Source organism: Eubalaena glacialis, chromosome 9 (genome assembly GCF_028564815.1).
Source record: "Eubalaena glacialis isolate mEubGla1 chromosome 9, mEubGla1.1.hap2.+ XY, whole genome shotgun sequence".
In the NCBI taxonomy this organism is placed as follows: Eukaryota; Metazoa; Chordata; class Mammalia; order Artiodactyla; family Balaenidae; genus Eubalaena; species Eubalaena glacialis.
In genome coordinates this window covers 36,255,585-36,275,626 of record NC_083724.1, presented here as the reverse complement: position 1 = coordinate 36,275,626, position 20,042 = coordinate 36,255,585, and the positions used below count along the sequence as shown (strand labels likewise).

The window sequence follows — 20,042 nt, the reverse complement described above, 5'->3', positions numbered from 1 at the left end:
TGGAAATATGAATGAAATCTATTAGTGGAGTGAATGCCAGCACAAATCACTTATAAACACCTTATACCAAAGACGAACCATTAATAACAACTAGTGTTTACGAAACGTCAGCACTGTGCTCTACTTGCATTTTCTCATTTCATCCTTACAACACACTGAAGTAGACAGATGTTTCTATTATGCTAATTTTACAGATGAAGAAAATGAGATACAGACATTCAGTTGCTACAAGTCATCCATCTCATAAGCGTTGCAGCCAGGACTCAAAATAAGGTGTTTATGATCACAGTACTATATACTGCACCCCTTTAAGTCAGGGATGGATATAAATTACCAACATGAAACACAGCATCACAGGGTTAAAATACATGCTGTCTGGGCAAAGATGGTGGATTGAGCACCAGCTACTACTTCCACTCCCTCCAGAAATTCCATTAAACAACATCAAAGATTTTTGAGATGTTTGTTTAAAGACTGTTTAGGTATAAACCTGAAAGGATGGAAAAGGAGGAGAGGAGACAATAGCAACAAAGTAAGAAGCTGGAAAGCAGGTGGACAAGTAACCTGGTAGAAAACCGATTTCTGAGTCAGCAATAGGAAAAGCAAAACAAACAACACCCAATTTACACCATAGAATCCCTAAAAGGTTCAGGACCTGGTGGTTTCATGTACCTTTGGAAGTAGGGCACGAAGGAGTACACACTAAAAATAAAAAAATTGGTTGAAGGTAGTTGGATGCTCTCTGCAACTCTACAGTTAAGTAGCCTCGCTTCCCCAACTCCCTCCCCAAATTAGAAGTTTATTTTCTGAAAAGGGTAAAATAGAGAGTTCTCTGGATTCTGAGATACCAGGCAGTTATGGGTACGGGTACTGTACTCAATATAGAGACTCAGTGAACAGACACATACTGGACACGAGATACGGAAAACAAGAGACCCAACACGGGAGAAGAGGGAAAAGGAATTCCCAGGATGATGCTGAAGGGAGAACCGAGAATACAGCCACGCATCAGGCATAGACGACTATCAGCGATTTAGATAAATGGCAAAAAGTTTAGCTGATTTAGTGTGATAAGTTCACAGAAAACTAAGCCTAGGAAAATTAAAAAGATGTACAGGAAAAGAAAACAACAAACAGAATTTGGAGTCCTAATGAAATCAATCTAATCAAAATCAACACTAATAAGTACACTGGAAGGAAGTAGAAATGAGATGCATGAGAGATGGAGGTAAGGAGAGGGAAGAGACACAAATCCTTACATGCATGGAGAAGTCAGTAGGCAATGTCTAAAACAGAAAAATCATAAAGTAACAATCATGTTATTTAGGGACAAGAAGGTAAACTCAATATTATTAGCTAAAGGGCTTCCCTGGTGGCGCAGTGGTTAGGAATCCGCCTGCCAATGCAGGGCACACGGGTTTGAGCCCTGGTTCAGGAAGATCCCACATGCTGCAGAGCAGCTAGGCCCGTGCGCCACAACTACTGAGCCTGCGCTCTAGAGCCCGCGCGCCTAGAGCCGGTGCTCCAAGACGAGAGAGGCCACCGCAATGAGAGGCCCGTGCATGGCAATGAAGAGTAGCCCCCGCTCATCGCAACTAAAAAGAAAGCCCACGTGCAGCAATGAAGACCCAACGCAGCCAAAGATAAATAAATAAATTAATTAATTTAAAAAATACATATATATATAATTAGCTAAAAAGAAGTGAATGTAGTTGTACCTGGGAAGAAGGTTAAGGACTTTCCCCCTCTCCCAACAAACTTGGAGAACTACCTGACTTAAAAATATAGCGTTTTCCCCCTTTGGTGGTATTACATATTCTCAGCATCAAGCAGTAATGTTGCCTTTCATAAAGATTGCTTAAGAATAAAACCATGTTGTTTTATCAGGATTAGCAAATTCTCCAGTCCAAAACATGAGGAACTCAATTTAATTCAGTTTGTAATAGTCACAACATTATAGTAGTCTCACCAGTGACTGTTGGTTTGCAGCAAAAAGTGGGTTAAGAAAAATAAAAGCCCTATTTTTCTTAGTTGGTACATTTATTAAAAATATAGACTAACGGTCCTGTGCTTAAATGACATGGTTGTGCACTGGCTTCACTAAAACATAAGTAATGGAAAGGAACGCTTCAACAAATATACTCCAGGCAGAAGTAAAAAAAGTACACAGAAATGACTCACACGACAGTGCCATTGCAGACATAATTCCCTTATAATTAATACTTGCTAGAAAACGGAGTTTGACATCATGTACAATAACACCAACATTCACCAAGGCTGAATATCACAGGTACGTCTCTTCATACTTCCCAAATAGTTTTATCTTTTAGCTATAAAGGTCAGTTACCAGAGCCAAACTTGTTCTCAACAAGTAGAATTTTTACGTCCATTTAATCAAAGAGTCTCTTACATCTTTCTGGGTCTATTCATCTGCAGATAGCAGTAGAAGCTGTAACCAGGTTCTTCATATCATGCATTCACACGTGAAGCCCACTCTTCATATGCTGTCCAATTTCTTTAAGATAAAAGGAGCTGAAAGAAAAATAAACCCAGAATTTGTTTTTAGATTCAGATAATCACAAGTTACATATGGAATTACAAGATTGGGAGATAAACCTTATATAGTTCAACATATTTTTCAAAACAACTCCAAATGTGGCCAAGCCTCTGCCTGCACACCCAGCCAAAGGGAATCACTGTCTTTCAAGCTAGCCCATCCCACTGTCATGCAGCTGGAATTATTACAAAGTTCATTTTTCATTCTATAAAATCTTTTCTCCAGGTAGTTCTTGCTTTTAGGACGATAAAGAGGAAATCCAATCCTCCTTCAAATGACAAGCCTTTACTTTGTGATTTAACTGTCAAAGGAACAAAACTCTAGAAGAAACAAAATCAAAATCACTTTTAAAAACACATTTGAAAGACAGAGAGTGGGGGAAAACATTGAAGTAGGGATCCAGAAGAGCTGGACACATATTTTCGTTCCCCACTGATTAGTTATACGACATTTACATGCTCCTGTTCACATGTGATACAGTCCTACATCAGTTATTATGAGTACGGTGGTGAAGATATAAATGTCTAGAAAACAAAGAAGTGTTGTCACAGGGATCAAAAGAAGTGATATTACTGCCCTGTTTAACAGTGCCATGGCCAAAATAAGCACATGAAAAGATGCTCAGCATCATTAATCGTTAGGGAAATGCAAACTAAAACTACAGCAAGATACCACTTCACACCCACTAGGATGGCTACTAACAAAAAAACTGTTGGCAAGGATGTGTAAAACAGTATAGCTGCTATGGAGCACAGTATAGTGGTTCCTCAAAAAAAAAAAAAAAAAAATGGTGGCTGCCAGCAGCTGGGAGGAGCGGGGAATGGGGAATTACTGTTCAATAGCTACAGAGTACAAGATGAAAAGAGTTCTGGAGATGGTGGTGATGATTATACAATATTATGAATTTAATACCACTAACCCAAACACTTAAAAATAGTTAAGATGGTAAATTTTATATGTATTTTATCAAATTAAAAAATATTGGAAAAAAAAAAGGTTGTGACCAGGGGCTTCCCTGGTGGCGCAGTGGTTGAGACTCTGCCTGCTAATGCAGGGGACACGGGTTCGAGCCCTGGTCTGGGAAGATCCCACATGCCGCGGAGCAACTAGGCCCGTGAGCCACAACTACTGAGCCTGCGCGTCTGGAGCCTGTGCTCCGCAACAAGAGAGGCCGCGATAGTGAAGAGGCCCGCGCACCGCGATGAAGAGTGGCCCCCGCTTGCCACAACTAGAGAAAGCCCTTGCACAGAAACGAAGACCCAACACAGCCAAAAATAAATATAAAAATAAATAAATAAATAAAAGATTACTATTAAAAAAAAAGGTTGTGACCAAAAAAGCTGCCAGATTATTTCTCAATACCCATACTAAATTAATAAGACATTTTGTTAATATTAAACTGAAGATATTTAAATATGTCAGAAGCTGACCAAGTCAGCAGTATGCCCAGACTTTTTTTTTTTTTAAACTAAGTCTTACCAGAAAAAAAAAGTAACAGTCATCAAAACAATGGATAAACAAAGTGTAGGATATCCATACAATGGAATATTATTCAGCAGTAAAAAGGAAGGAAATACCGATACATGCTACAGTATGGACAAACCTTGAAAAATTATCCTAAACACAAACGGTCACATATTGTACAATTCGATTTATATAAAATGTCCAGAATAGGGATATCTATAAAAAAAAAGTCAATTAGTGGTTGCCAGGGGCTGGGGACGGTGGAAAATGGGGGAATGACAGCTAATGGACAGCTAATGATGTTTCTTTCAGAGGGGAAGAAAATATTCTACAACAGATTGTGGTGATGGCTGCACAACTCTGACTATACTAAGAATCAATGAATTGTACACTTTAAATGGGTGAATTGAATAACATGCAAATTATATCTCAATTTAAAAAGGGATAAGGAACAGTATTCTGTTTAAAAAAAAATTTTTGATTCATCTCAAATACAAAGGTCATTGAGAAGAAGCAAATATTTTACTGGTAGCTAAGTCAACCAAAAAAAGGTAAGAGGAGAAAATAAGTAAAGTTGGGAGTTGTAAAAAGCTGTTGAAGGAGCAAGATGATTTGGGAGTTTCCGTTCACCAGGGCTCCCTCCTCTGGGGAACCAGAGTTAACACCACAGGCAGTGAAAGGGGCAGAATAAGGGAGACTAGACCTCAAGAGCTCTGGCCTTAGGCCCAACATGAGTCTTCCACGAGGCTCATGAAGACTTGGTATGGTCTTCATCTATCTGAATCATCTCTGCCTCTCCATCCAGACCTGTCAACAATGTACAGCAAGGAACAATGAAAAGAATATTGAACTGAAAATGAAGCGGCAAATGAAGGGGCAATTCACTTCTGAGATTCCTATCAGTAAAACTAGAGAACTAATCTATAAAACTGCATCCAGCTCTAATATTGTGTGCCTGCAATTCTAATACTTTGCATAAGTCCCCTCTGAAAGTCGAGTTCACATTTGCAAAGGGGGTATACAGACTTAGGCCCTGCCTCTCTCAAAGGGCTGTTGTCAAGATCAGGCAATGCAAAGTTTCTACCAAACGTAAAAGTCAACTAAATCCTCAGGTATTATCATTAATCCTATAGACTCATATCCTTTCTTCTCCTTATTAAAAAAGAAAAAAAAGGTAATTATCTACTTCACTCTCTACAACTAAAAAGAACAAAAGCTTTTGGATTTCAGAGGTAAGCAGTGATGTAAACATGGAAACTTGGCAGTCAGTTAAGAACTCTGGATTCTAGGTCAAGATCATTCACCGAATCGATGAGTGACCTTGAGCCAGCCATTTCTCCACTCTAGATACCAGTTTTTCTGTCTGCAAAACGAGGGACTTGCTCTGGGGGATGACCTTACAGGCTCTTTCAATTCAAACGCTCTTAAGACAGGGCGGGGCTGGGTGATTAACCTCGCGGTCCCAGCCGCCGCTTGCACTCCGGTACCCCCACCCAGGCCCGCAGAGCCTAAGCAACGCGCGCATGCGCCCGCTGCCCTCGACGTGCACGTCCCTTGCACCCCGCGACCGCTTAGCTCCGCTCCAGGGACCCCAAAAGGCCGGTGAGACCAGAGTTGGGCGGGCAGTGTCGGCGAGCTCCCTGCTAGTCTCATGGCCACAGCCTGGAAGGACACTCACTGACTCGGAGCAGGGCCACATAGATGAGGAAGTTCCGTATGGAGGAGATCACATCCTCGCGCATCTTCCGTTTCATCTCCTCCGGGTCCAGCTTCGGCGCAAGGCCCTCGATCCGGAACATCGTGGCTCTTCCTCACGTCTTCCAGCGGCGGCCCTCTGCTCCTCTCAGCTGCCTCCCAGCGCCGGCACTCGTCCTAACCCCATTTCCTGTTCCCGCCCCTCATTTTCACGCGTGGCGACGGGAGCCTGCGAAGGACAAACTTCATCCTTAAACTGAGCTGTTCTGAACGAGGGCGGCCTGAAGGGGGTGCACGTAATATTAGCCACGCAGGACTCGGGTTCTTCCAGGCTGTTTATTTAACAACCTCTGTCCTGAGAGGCGCGCGCGGAGCTGCAAAGTGCTTTTACGCCTCAGAGGGGGCAGTGCACATAGGTATCTCCATAAATAATAATAGTTAACATTTATTGAATACGAAGTACAGTTCTACCCCATGAATTCGATATTATAATCTTCATTTCCTAGATGAGAAAATTGAAGCACAGAGATCTTTAAAACAACAACTTGCCCAAATGTGCTTTAAAATACCTCGAGGAAAAAAAAGTGTTGGGAAAGAGAGACGAAAGGATATTAGCAAAATATTGAAAATTGCTTAAGCTGGTGATTAGTGTATCATTTTAGTTAATTCTAGTCTTCTATTTTCAGTATTTTTGAACTTTTTAATGAATGATAAACGAAAACAAAAGGACGAAGATGATGAAATTTGCTCAAGATTACACAACTAGTAAGTGGCTGAGCAGGGTTTTATACCTAGTTAGACCGGTAGCATCCCAGACACAGAATTTTTAACATTTTCCATATTATTGTTGTCTTCTCATTTCTGGGGTTAACTGATCATCACAAATTATAGTATTGGCCCAGTAATACAGTATATGTAAATGAAATTTAGCTCTGTTCAAATTTTACAGATAAGGACAGAGAGGCTTAGGAACCAAGTGTAATGCTTAAAGTCCTTCTGCTAATGATGGGCAGAGGTAGGGTTCTAATGCAAATAATTATAATGTCAAGTTGAATTCTCTTTCCCCTGAACCCTGTTGTTCACCTGTTAGTCTTTATTAGCCGTTAGTGCCTGCTTGGATGGGCATCCCTGGAGCCAGAAGGTAGGAATTTAATGCAACCAGATTTCCTGTCACAGAGTCATCAAAACAGTTGTTAGAAGGCTGCTGCCCCAAATTATGCATGCCAACTAGCCATGTATAATTCTTAGACATGAACCAGATGACTGAATTGCTCACATAATTCAAAACCAGAATGCTCCTGCATTGCATAGCAACAATGGATTTTAGATAAATTAGAACAGTAATTTACTATGGGAGCAACTGATAACTCTAAGTATTGCTGCCCACCTTCCTGACTGACAGAATGTAACACATTAGGTCAAGAAAGGGAGCTCATCTGCCTATTCAGGCTTTAGTAACCTCTTGCATCTATAATTCATCCAGTGGAATAGCAGAGGCAGCTCTGGAATGGGAGGGGCTGACTCCCAAGGAATAGCTCCATCTAACCCTTCAAGAGTGTTTAGAAAGCCTGCACTGATGCTGGAAAGCAGTGGAGGCTGTGGAAAGAAATTGAACAAGAAGACTGGAGATGTAGCCTTCAGATCTGGCCCTGCCATTATCTAGCCCTGCCATTATCTAGCCATGTGATGAGGCCCAAGTCTCTGTTTCGCTGCAACTATGTTTCTTTAGTTGTAAAGGGAGGAGATATGATTCAGTTCTCTTGCGAGTCCCTTTCAGTTCTAACGGTCTATGCATTTGAATTCTAATTGTGTCATCTAGGATGTTCTGGTCTGGAGTGTATGGATGTCAAAATATTATCAAATGTGGTGAAACATCAAAAGGCCAGTGTGTGTGTTTTCCATGGTAGGAAGGATGTAATGTATTGCATCCATCTGAATAGTGAGGCAAAACGGACTGGGAAGGAATGAGTTCTTACGTGATTCCAGTAACTTAGATCCCCAATGCTGACCGAGTTTAGGTAAACAGTTCTCATATGGAACTACCAATTTTTTTTTTCTCTACTAAGATGCTCTTAAGTAACTTCCCTGGATTCACAGGGAACCTAAGAGGGGAGAAATTAATAGAAAATCATGTTTCTTGGTGAAATAGAACAGATTTTTAGCATTTGAATTTTATTCATCCAATGTTTACTTGATGATATGGTTGTAAATGGCTGATTTGTTAAAGGCAACATGATTCTTGTAACAATTCTCTTCTAAAGGTCTGGTGCTTGCCTCCCTATAGAGAGACAGGAAAGTAGTGGGTGGAAATATGGTGCAGCTGTGTCTTGGGGTGAGGAATTGATTCTGGATGCAGTCTAGGAGGTGAACTGTTCCTGTCTCAGAAATGTTCATCCTGATGAGCTCTCTTCCCCTTGCATGGTTCCTTTAGTTGTAATGGAGGAAACTTTATAAGAGGTTTGACTACTTTCTTTGTCTTTTCTTTTAGTGGTTTTTGTTTGTTTGTTTGTTTAGCATGTAGGTGGTGGTATTGTCCAGTTATGGTTGGCTTAGGTGAAGCAAACTGAGAGAACATACTTCAGGAAGTTAACACTGGAGTGAGCTGTTTCACATCTTGGACCCCTCATTTTGTTCCTCGTTGGAATGATGAGGGACTTGGGTCTAATCTTTAAAATCACTTGCAGCTCTAAAATGCTGAGATTCTTTCCTGTTCTTCCTTCATAACCTTGCACTAAAGGCTAAAAGCAAAGGATGCCTTGTGATTTGCCGTGAAAGGCAAAAATAAAAAGTATGCATGCATAATTTAATATTGATATTTGTATTATTTAGTCTGATCACAGAGGAAATGGTAGCTGATGTCATAGCCTGTCTTATTGTCCATTTCTATCCCAGGAGGAATTTAGGAGCCATTTCCTTTGCCTCGACTTCCCAGGCAGTACTACACACAAGCGTTCAGTGTGTACAACCTACCTATAAGAGAATTAAGTGTTTTAATTTCTATCACTGGAGATGAATTTATATTTGCAAGGTCAGAGATTGACAGATGACTCATGGTTGGGAAATAATTCCAACATATAATCCCAGGAACCTTGTGGTTTCTAATTTATAGGGAATGTGTAGGTTTCACATATTGAACAGTTCAACCCCTTCAGTTGAGAAAACTGAGGTGATGGAAGCTGGTTAGAGGCAGAGCCAGATGGAGCTAGGGTAGGAGTCTGGGCTCCCAGTTCAGCACTTCTCCCTATCATGCCTTGCAGCTTTCGATACTTTGAGGATATTCTCACTGATAATCCTCCCCTCAGGAATAAGGATTGGAAGAATGGGATGTTGTTGAACACCAGTTTGGAAGGGACAGGATAAGGGGTGGCTGTTATTCATCAACAGGCTGAAGGGAGCCCTTCTTTCCATGTTTCCACACCCATCACCAGTAATTAATCTGGGCTGTGTTATTATCTAGCTCCACACCTCACCTTCCTCATTCCTTCAGGAGATGAACGTGGTCTGGTGTTCCCAAAATAAACTTGACTTTGAAGTCCACTCAGGACCCACAATGAATGAAACAAAGGTCAGGACAAGGAAAGGACACTTGGGCCCTCTGCTCTGTGACAGATGCTAACCAGAGTCCTCACCCATCAGATGAGATAACACTTCTAGGAATTACTGCCCAGCAAGAGGTATCTTCAGGAAGAGAGGCCTTTTGAGCCTCAAAAATGAGTAGAATTTTGATAACCTTCACCTCACTGGTATTTGCTTTCTATCATACCCTGTTCTCTGTCTGATTGTTATGATTTTGTTGTCTGGACTTTGTTGATCTCTTTCCCAGTAGACTGTAAGCACCTCAAGTACAAGCAACATGCACTTTAAGCCTCCAAACAATTCAGGACAGGTATTTATACATGGTGAAAACTCAGCAAGTACCCCTTGAGTGAATGAAAGAATGAATAAATTTCATATATGCTAACCTTTAGAATTAAAAAATTGGTAGCTTTGTATATTAGATTGAAAGGATACTGTCTGCGAAAGAAATTTACCCAAAATTCTACATATTTTTATAGTGTTACTTATTTCTCATTATGTCAGTACAATTTGCTTTTGTTTGGCTACATAAAAATCATTTAAATAATTTTAACATATCATAGGCAAAGTTGAAGAATGAACTTTAAGATTTACTTGCTTTAATTTATTTTTAGCAATAGAATTATATTACACCCATGTTATATGTTTAATAACTTTTCACGCAAAAATACATGTTTATTATCATAAAATTTAGAAAATACAGAATTAGAGAAAAAAATAAAGTAATAAACCCCATGATCCCACAACCACCTTTGACATTGGTAATAATCCTTTCAGCCTTTCTTCTTCTATCATATACATATATAGCTATCTCTCTGTCTCTCTTTATACATATGTGTGTATGTGTGTGTATATATACTTATTTACATATCTATTTTTTACCAAAATAGATCATATGGTACATACTATTTTATTTTATTATTTTTAAACATCTTTATTGGAGTATAATTGCTTTACAATGTTGTGTTAGTTTCTGCTGTATAACAAAGTGAATCAGCTATATGTATACATATATCCCCATATCCCCTCCCTCTTGCGTCTCCCTCCCACCCTCCTTTTCCCACCCCTCTAGGTGGTCAAAAAGCACCGAGCTGATCTCCCCATGCAATGCAGCTGCTTCACACTAGCCATCTATTTTACATTTAGTAGTGTATATATGTCCATGCCACTCTCTCACTTCGTCCCAGCTTACCCTTCCCCCTCCCCGTGTCCTCAGGTCCATTCTCTACGTCTGTGTCTTTATTCCTGTCCTGCCGCTAGGTTCTTCAGAACCATTTTTTCTTTTTTTAGATTCCATATATATGTGTTAGCATACGGTATTTGTTTTTCTCTTTCTGACTTACTTCACTCTGAATGACAATCTCTAGGTCCATCCACCTGACTACAAATAACTCAATTTTGTTGCTTTTTATGGCTGAGTAATATTCCATTGCATATATGTGCCACATCTTCTTTATCCATTCATCTGTCAATGGACATTTAGGTTGCTTCCATGTCCTGGCTATTGTAAATAGAGCTGCAATAAACATTGTGGTACATGACTCTTTTTGAATTATGGTATATGCCCAGTAGTGGGATTGCTGGGTCATATGGTAGTTCTATTTTTAGTTTTTTAAGGAACCTCCATACTGTTCTCCATGGTGGCTGTATCAATTTACATTCCCACCAACAGTGCAAGAGGGTTCCCTTTTCTCCACACCCTCTCCAGCATTTATTGTTTGTAGATTTTTTGATGATGGCCATTCTGACCCGTGTGAGGGGATACCTCATTGTAGTTTTGATTTTCATTTCTCTAATGATTAGTGATGTTGAGTGTCCTTTCATGTGTTTGTTGGCAATCTGTATATCTTCTTTGGAGAAATGTCTATTTAGGTTTTCTGCCCATTTTTGGATTGGGTTGTTTGATTTTTTGATATTGAGCTGCATAAGTTGCTTGTATATTTTGGAGAGTAATCCTTTGTCAGTTGCTTCATTTGCAAATATTTTCTCCCATTCTGAGGGTTGTCTTTTCGTCTTGTTTATGGTTTCCTTTGCTGTGCAAAAGCTTTTAAGTTTCATTAGGTCCCATTTGTTTATTTTTGTTTTTATTTCCATTTTTCTAGGAGGTGGGTCAAAAAGGATCTTGCTGTGATTTATGTCATAGAGTGTTCTGCCTATGTTTTCCTCCAGGAGTTTTATAGTGTCTGGCCTTACATTTAGGTCTTTAATCCATTTTGAGTTTATTTTTTGTATGGTGTTAGGAAGTGTTCTAATTTCATTCTTTTACATGTAGCTGTCCAGTTTTCCCAGCACCACTTATTGAAGAGGCTGTCTTTTCTCCACTGTATATGGTTGCCTCCTTTATCAAAGATAAGGTGACCATATGTGCGTGGGTTTATCTCTGGGCTTTCTATCCTGTTCCATTGATCTATATTTCTGTTTTTGTGCCAGTACCATACTGTCTTGATTACTGTAGCTTTGTAGTATAGTCTGAAGTCAGGGAGCCTGATTCCTCCAGCTCCGTTTTTCTTTCTCAGGATTGCTTTGGCTATTCGGGGCCTTTTGTATTTCCATACAAATTGTGCAATTTTTTGTTCTAGTTCTGTGGAAAATGCCATTGGTTGGTTTGATAGGGATTACACTGAATCTGTAGATTGCTTTGGGTAGTATAGTCATTTTCACAATGTTGATTCTTCCAATCCAAGAACATGGTATATCTCTCCATCTGTTGGTATCATCTTTAATTTCTTTCATCAGTGTCTTATAGTTTTCTGTATACAGGTCTTTTGTCTCCCTATGTAGGTTTATTCCTAGGTATTTTATTCTTTTTGTTGCAATGGTAAATAGGAGTATTTCCTTAATTTCTCTTTCAGATTTTTCATCATTAGTGTATAGGAATGCAAGAGATTTCTGTGCATTAATTTTGTATCCTGCTACTTTACCAAATTCATTGATTAGCTCTAGTAGTTTTCTGGTAACATGTTTAGGATTCTCTATGTTTAGTATCATGTCATCTGCAAACAGTGACAGCTTTACTTCTTTTCTGATTTGGATTCCTTTTATTTCTTTTTTTTCTCTGATTGCTGTGACTAAAACTTCCAAAACTATGTTGAATAATAGTGGTGAGAGTGAGCACCCTTGTCTTGTTCCTGATTTTAGAGGAAATGGTTTCAGTTTTTCACCATTGAGAATGATGTTGGCTGTGGGTTTGTCATATATGCCCTTTATTATGTTGAGGTAAATTCCCTCCATGCCTACTTTCTGGAGAGTTTTTATCATAAATTGGTATTAAATTTTGTTGAAAGCTTTTTCTGCATCGATTGAGATTATCATATGGTTTTTATCCTTCAGTTTGTTAATATGGTGTATCACATTGATTGATTTGCATATATTGAAGAATCCTTGCATTCCTTGGATAAACCCCACTTGATCATGGTGTATGATCCTTTTAATGTGCTCTTGGATTCTGTTTGCTAGTATTTTGTTGAGGATTTTTGCATCTATGTTCATCAGTGATATTGGTCTGTAGTTTTCTTTTTTTGTGACATCTTTGGTTTTGGTATCAGGGTGATGATGGCCTCATAGAATGAGTTTGGGAGTGTTCCTCCCTCTGCTATATTTTGGAAGAGTTTGTGAAGGATAGGTGTTAGCTCTTCTCTAAATGTTTGATAGAATTCACCTGTGAAGCCATCTGGTCCTGGGCTTTTGTTTGTTGGAAGACTTTTAATCACAGTTTCCATTTCAGTGCTTGTGATTGGTCTGTTTATATTTTCTTTTTCTTCCTGGTTCAGTCTCGGGAGGTTGTGCTTTTCTAAGAATTTGTCCATTTCTTCCATGTTTTCCATTTTATTGGCATATAGTTGCTTGTAGTAATCCCTCATGATTCTTTGTATTTCTGCAGTGTCAGTTGTTATTTCTCCTTTTTCTTTTCTAATTCTGTTGATTTGAGTCTTCTCCCTTTTTTTCTTGCTGAGTCTGGCTGGTGGTTTATCAATTTTGTTTATCTTCTCAAAGAGCCAGCTTTTAGTTTTATTGATCTTTGCTATTGTTTCCTTCATTTCTTTTTCATTTATTTTTGATCTGATCTTTATGATTTCTTGCCTTCTGCTAACTTTGGGGGTTTTCTGTTCTTTCTCTAACTGCTTTAAGTGTAAGGTTAGGTTGTTTACTTGAGATTTTTCTTGTTTCTTGAGGTAGGATTGTATTGCTATAAACTTCCCTCTTAGAACTGCTTTTGCTGCATCCCATAGGTTTTGGGTCGTCGTGTTTTCATTGTCATTTGTTTCTAGGTATTTTTTCATTTCCTCTTTGATTTCTTCAGTGATCTCTTGGTTATTAAGTAGCGTATTGTTTAGCTTCCATGTGTTTGTATTTTTTACAGTTTTTTTTTCCTGTAATTGATATCTAGTCTCATAGCATTGTGGTCAAATAAGATACTTGATATGATTTCAATTTTCTTAAATTTACCAAGGCTTGATTTGTGACCCAAGATATGATCTATCCTGGAAAATGTTCCATTAGCACTTGAGAAGAAAGTTCCATTAGCACTTGAGAAGAAATTATGTTGTTTTGGATGGAATGTCCTATAAATATCAATTAAGTCCATCTGGTTTAATGTGTCATTTAAAGCTTGTGTTTCCTTATTTATTTTCATTTTGGATGATCTGTCCATTGGTGAAAGTGGGGTGTTAAAGTCCCCTGCTATTATTGTGTTACTGTCAATTTCCCCTTTTATGGCTGTTAGAATTTGCCTTATGTATTGAGGTGCTCCTATGTTGGGTGCATAAATATTTACAATTGTTATATCTTCTTCTTGGATTGATCCCTTGATCATTATGTAGTGTCCTTCTTTGTCTCTTGTTATAGTCTTTATTTTAAAGTCTATTTTGTCTGATATGAGAATTGCTACTCCAGCTTTCTTTTGATTTCCATTTGCATGGAATATGTTTTTCCATCCCCTCACTTTCAGTCTGTATGTGTCCCTAGGTCTGAAGTGGGTCTCTTGTAGACAGCATATATATGGGTCTTGTTTTTGTATCCATTTAGCCAGTCTATGTCTTTTGGTTGGAGCATTTAATCCATTTACATTTAAGGTAATTATCGATATGTATGTTCCTATTACCATTTTCTTAATTGTTTTGGGTTTGTTTTTGTAGGTCTTTTCCTTCTCTTGTGTTTCCTGCCTAGAGAAGTTCCTTTAGCATTTGTTTTAAAGCTGGTTTGGTGGTGCTGAATTCTCTTAACTTTTGCTTGTCTGTAAAGGTTTTAATTCTTCTGTCGAATCTGAATGAGATCCTTGCTGGGTAGAGTAATCTTGGTTGTAGGTTTTTCCCTTTCATTACTTTAAATATGTCCTGCCACTCCCTTCTGTCTTGCAGACTGTCTGCTGAAAAATCAGCTGTTAACCTTATGGAGATTCCCTTGTATGTTATTTGTTGCTTTTCCCTCACTGCTTTTAATATTTTTTCTTTGTATTTGATTTTTGATAGTTTGATTAATATGTGTCTTTGTGTGTTTCTCCTTGGATTTTTCCTGTATGGGACTGTCTGCGCTTCCTGGACTTGGTTGACTATTTCCTTTCCCATGTTAGGTAAGTTTTCAGCTATAATCTCTTCAAATATTTTCTCAGACCCTTTCGTTTTCTCTTCTTCTTCTGGGACCCCTATAATTCAAATGTTGGTGCATTTAATGTTGTCCCAGAGGTCTCTGAGACTGTCCTCAATTCTTTTCATTCTTTTTTCTTTATTCTGCTCTGTGGTAGTTATTTCCACTATTTTATCTTCCAGGTCACTTATCCGTTCTTCTGCATCCGTTATTCTGCTGTTGATTCCTTCTAGAGGATTTTTAATTTCATTTATTGTGTTGTTCATCATTGTTTGTTTGCTGTTTAGTTCTTCTAGGTCCTTGTTAAACGTTTCTTTTATTTTCTCCATTCTATTTCCAAGATTTTGGATCATCTTTACTATCATTACTCTGAATTCTTTTTCAGGTAGACTGCCTATTTCCTCTTCTTTTGTTTGGTCTGGTGGGTTTTTACCTTGCTCCTTCATCTGCTGCATATTTCTCTGTCTTCCCATTTTGCTTAACTTACTGCGTTTGGGGGTCTCCTTTTCACAGGCTGCAGGTTCATAGTTCCTGTTGTTTTTGGTGTCTGCCCCCAGTGGGTAATGTTGGTTCAGTGGCTTGTGTAGGCTTCCTGGTGGAGGGGACTGATGCCTGTGTTCTGGTGGGTGGGGCTGGATCTTGTCTTTCTGGTGGGCAGGGCTGCATCCGGTGGTGTGTTTTGGGGTGTCTGTGACCTTATTCTGATTTTAGGCAGCCTCTCTGCTAATGGGTGGGGTTGTGTTCCTGTCTTGCTAGTTGTTTGGCATGGGGTGTCCAGAACTGGAGCTTGCTGGCTGTTGGGTAGAGCTGGGTCTTGGCGTTGAGATGGAGATCTCTGGGAGAGCTCTCACCAATTGATATTACATGGGGCCGGGAGGTCTCTGGTGGTCCAATGTCCTGAACTCGGCTCTCCCACCTCAGAGGCTCAGGCCAGAGCACCAAGACCCTGTCAGCCACACGGCTGCCTTGAGTCACGTGTACTGTGTCCAGATGGTCTCAACACCACAGTGCTCTCTCAAGGCTGCCTCCTTGAAGTAGCTCCCACTGTGGAAACTGGGCAAAATGCACATCCCAAAGATGAAGGAGGAGGATACGTACTATTTTAACTTACATTTTCTATTTAAGCTGTATTGACTATCTTTCTGTATCTTTATATATTCTTCTAAACATCATTAATGATGGCTCTATGGTATTCTTTATATGGAGGTACCATAATTTATTTAATTAACCTCTACCTTTGAGCATTTAGATTGTGTCCATATTTTCCCTATAAATAATACTCCGAGGAACATCCTTGTAACACAATCTTTGTGCACCCTTAAAATTTTTTTTGATCATTATAATTATTACCTTAAATTCAGAGTTCTCAATTTTTCCCAGTGACCCTTTTTTTTTTCCTAAGGAAAAAAGCACTCTCTGGCCAAGAATGTATGTGTCAGATCTCTAGACCTCTGGGAACTACAAACATGGGATGGGAAATTTTGTTTGTCTTCAGAAGAAGTTTTCTTACTTGTGCTATAAGTTCTTATTATTTTGCAGCAGGAAAAGTAAAATGTATTCCAGGGTTTAGTTTGCATTGACAGTATTTAGAGCACATAATAATTACCAGCCATCTCCTTGCAGAGGTTGGAGGGTTGATTTTGCCACCACTCCCACCTCATCCCCATTACACAAAAACACATGTAGTATGTCGTAGAAATGTGCTTATACACAGCTGGATATAGTTTCTTGCCTATCAATAAAAATGCAGTGTCTGTTGTATAATAGGTGCTCAATTAATATTTATCAAGTGAAAGAAAGAGGTAGAAGGGAAGAAAGAATCTTTTATTGATTCAGTGATCACAGATCAACCTTTGTTAGACTTGCCCTCTTCCCATGTCAGAAGACCTTTGCAAAAGCTGGAAATGAGCTCCTTATTTTTAACCCCTGCAGGAAAGAAAGATGAGGCTACCAATATCCATTCTCCACACCCTGTCCCCGGCATTTTCAAGATGACACACCTGACTCTGATCAAAGCCAACAAGTAGATACCTACAAGCATATTTTCTCATCTTAGAAAACACAGAGCTTCCTGAAGGTAGGAATACATTTTGTTCTTGCATATCAAAGTTGAATTGCTATACGTTGTTTGTAGAAATTGTGAGTGAAGGAACATGCCAATCTACCCATTGTGTAATATTTAGAATTCATTTGGGGAGAATAAAGGCCAGGCCTTAATCTGTGAAAACTTATCCTAACCATTTTCTCCAGAGGGTCTCAAAATCTCAGGTCTGGAATGGCCTGAAAGGCCATCCATGCCTTCTCTGATGCTGGGCCCCCACCTCCAACATCCTGCTTCTGCTTGAGCATCTCTAGTGATGAAGAGCTCACTACTTTAATGGGCAGTTCCATTCGTCTTTGGATAGGCAGCTTTTCTTGTTAGAGCCAAAATCTGCCTCTCCATACCATATTCTCACTGGTCCCAGTAATGTCCTCCAGAGTGTCAAAAGCAAATCTGATCATTCTTCCTCATGAATATGTAAAAGCAGCTTGGGTCTTCTTTGATACTTGTTTTCTCCAGGATAAAAATAATTTTTGAAAATTCTCTTAAAACTTTGCAGTTTTCCCTTACCCACAGCCTTCAATTTTCTAGTTAGCAATGATGGACTGATTTACTCTGAGCTCTCTGGCCCTACATCCCCCCCCCCTCCCCCCCCCTTGCTTCCCCCTCCCCGCAACCAAAGGGAACATATTGGGTCCCTGGCAAGGACCTATAGGATTCAAAGCCAGAGACTCTCTACTCCTTACTCAGAGATTGTCAGTGAACAAGAAGTGTGTGCCTGGGTAATCTGTCTGTTCCCTCAGGTCTCTCTCAGTGGTGGATGGAATTCCCTGACCATCCATTTTATTTCCTGGCTTTTGCTCTATGAAGTGAAGGACAGCTGTAGGAAGTATTTAGGAGAGGCAGTGTGGCTGCCGTAGAAAAAGCATAGGCTTTGGAGTGAAGGTTACATTTAAATTCCAGCTCCTCTATGAAGTTGTTTTGAGACCTTGTGCCAGATATTTAACTTTTCTGGGCTTTTGTTTCTTCATCTGTAACAGAGGCATCTAATATCTACTGCAGAGTGTCATTTTAAGGGCTAAATAAAATAATGTACTTCAAGTGCCTGGCTTATGGTGGGCATTTTATAAATGATAGCTGCTACTAATAATAAGAAATAATTTTTCACTAGGAAAATTATAGCTTAGTCACACTCTGAGTGGAACAAGTAATTTTTTACTACAACAGTATCTATTATCAGTTGTCTGTCCCATTTGAGTTATCTCTGGCCTGTGATTCATGGTAAATTTTTTTATCGAATGGCCTATACCCACAGTACTCTGTCACCTCCTATTCATTCTTCAGCCCAAGGACAGATCAGCCTTCTGGCCCCACCTATTATCTGAAACTGCCTCCTTTAAGGGAAGTCCCTATTGCCAAATCCAAGGGACCCAAATAGGCCTCGATCACTCTGCAGCACTTGACACTATTGGTCACACAACCCTTTCAGGAAAGCTCTCCCCTTCTAAGAGATTTCACATTCTTCTGGTTTTCCTCTCTGGATGCTCCACATCCTCCTTCCACGCCTTGCTAGGGTCATCTTCTCAATGGTAGCATAATCTAAAGTTTTTTCCTGCACCCTCTTCTCTTCTACGCTCATGGGCAATTTAATCTGGCTTCAATTGCCATCCTTAAGCTAATAATTCACCACATATGTGTGGTGAATACGTCTCTCTAGAAACAAAAACCTGTATATCCAACCAACCTCTTGACTTCACTGTCTCCTTGGTTGTCCCATGGGTACTTCACACTCTACTGTTGAAAGTGGAACCAATTATCTTCCCCTCTAATCAAGCTTAACTCATACGCTCTGTTGCTTAATGATTGACACCACCATACAGTCCCTCCAGTTGCCAAAGCCAAAAATCCGGGAGTCAACCTTGATTCTTCCCTCTCCCTTAGGCTCTATATCTAGTTAACGACCAAGTTCTATCAATTCTATCTCCTTAATATATCTGAAATTCATTATATTCTTTCTACACCTTCCACCACTGCTTTTTCTCAGGCCATCCAGCAGCTGGTCTTCTTTCTTCTATCTTATCCCTGATAGCACATTTGCCATCCTACAGTCTGTGTGATCTTTCCAAATATAATGTTTATGATGTCAGTCTCCTGTATAAAATACTTTATTTTTTGTTGCCCTCGGAAAAAAGTACAAATGCTTTTGGCCCTGTTTAGAAGTCCTTTTCTTGATCTTGTCCCATTTTCCTCGCTAACCTCATCTCTTTCCCTTCTTCTTCCCCCACCTGGTGTCTCTTTACTCTTTCCCTATCCTTCTCTTTTCCCTCCAAATCTCCCACCTCCATCCCCACATACTGCTACTGGCTGTTACCTGAACTCACCAAACTCTTAGTTCTGGGTCTTTTGCACATGCTTTTCTTTCTGATTAAAATTCTTTTCCCTACCTCTTTCTATCACAAGGACACTGGTGCTGGCAAGTGCCATTTTGGAATCCTCCCTCTAGCTTATTAGCACGGGACCCAGACCTGCCCTTCAGCCTATAGGAACAAGTACTGGGACACCTCGGGCCAGGCAGCTAGCAGGGAGGGGATAAAGCCCCACCCATCAGCAGGTCCACTGCCTTAGGACTCCCTGAGCCCTGAGTTGCCTCAGGACAAAGATCTGTACACCACAATGCCCAGGACCTGGCCCCACTCACCAGTACTCCAGCACTAGCCCCAGGACTTCCAGGGCCACACACTCAGCCATTGGGACCCAGCCCTGCCCATCAGCCGGCCAACATCAACTCCAGGACCCCCAGGGCCCTGAAGCCAAAGACCCTAGGACCTGGCTGTACCCAACAGTGGGTGGACACCAGCCCCAGGAACACTACAGTGCTGCAGCCTGATAGCCTGCCATGTCAGGACCCAGCCTACCCACAGGCCAGCACCAGCCCCGGGACCCCCAGGGCCCTGGCCCTGCCCACCAGCAGGCTGACCCCAACTCTGGGACCCCCAGGGCCATGCAACCAGAGACCCCAGGACCTGGTTCTACCCACCAGCAGGCCTACACCAGCTCTAAGACACCTTGGGCTCTTCAGCCAGCCACGCTGGGAATCAGCCCCACTTACCAATGAGCCAACACCAG

At 40.3% G+C, this 20,042-nt stretch overlaps 1 protein-coding gene across 1 annotated transcript; it reads right to left on the bottom strand.

The window, feature by feature from the left end:
* Positions 1-2,021: 2,021 nt before the first annotated feature.
* TOMM5 (translocase of outer mitochondrial membrane 5) lies at positions 2,022-5,917 on the bottom strand. The gene is made up of 2 exons (XM_061201130.1): positions 5,700-5,917; positions 2,022-2,532 (listed from the first exon to the last, which is right to left on the bottom strand). Exons 1-2 carry the CDS (start codon positions 5,818-5,820, stop codon positions 2,498-2,500), a joined length of 156 nt encoding a protein of 51 aa, XP_061057113.1. The 5' UTR covers positions 5,821-5,917; the 3' UTR covers positions 2,022-2,497.
* Between the last annotated feature and the right edge of the window lie 14,125 nt (positions 5,918-20,042).

Bases quoted from the DNA above. Each gene is read 5' to 3' on its own strand.
- TOMM5 (XM_061201130.1), bottom strand. From the start codon at position 5,820: ATGTTCCGGATCGAGGGCCTTGCGCCGAAGCTGGACCCGGAGGAGATG. The intron at 2,533-5,699 runs GTGAGTGTCCTT...TTTTTCTTTCAG, and splicing joins TGTGGCCCTGCTCCGAGTCA to CTCCTTTTATCTTAAAGAAA.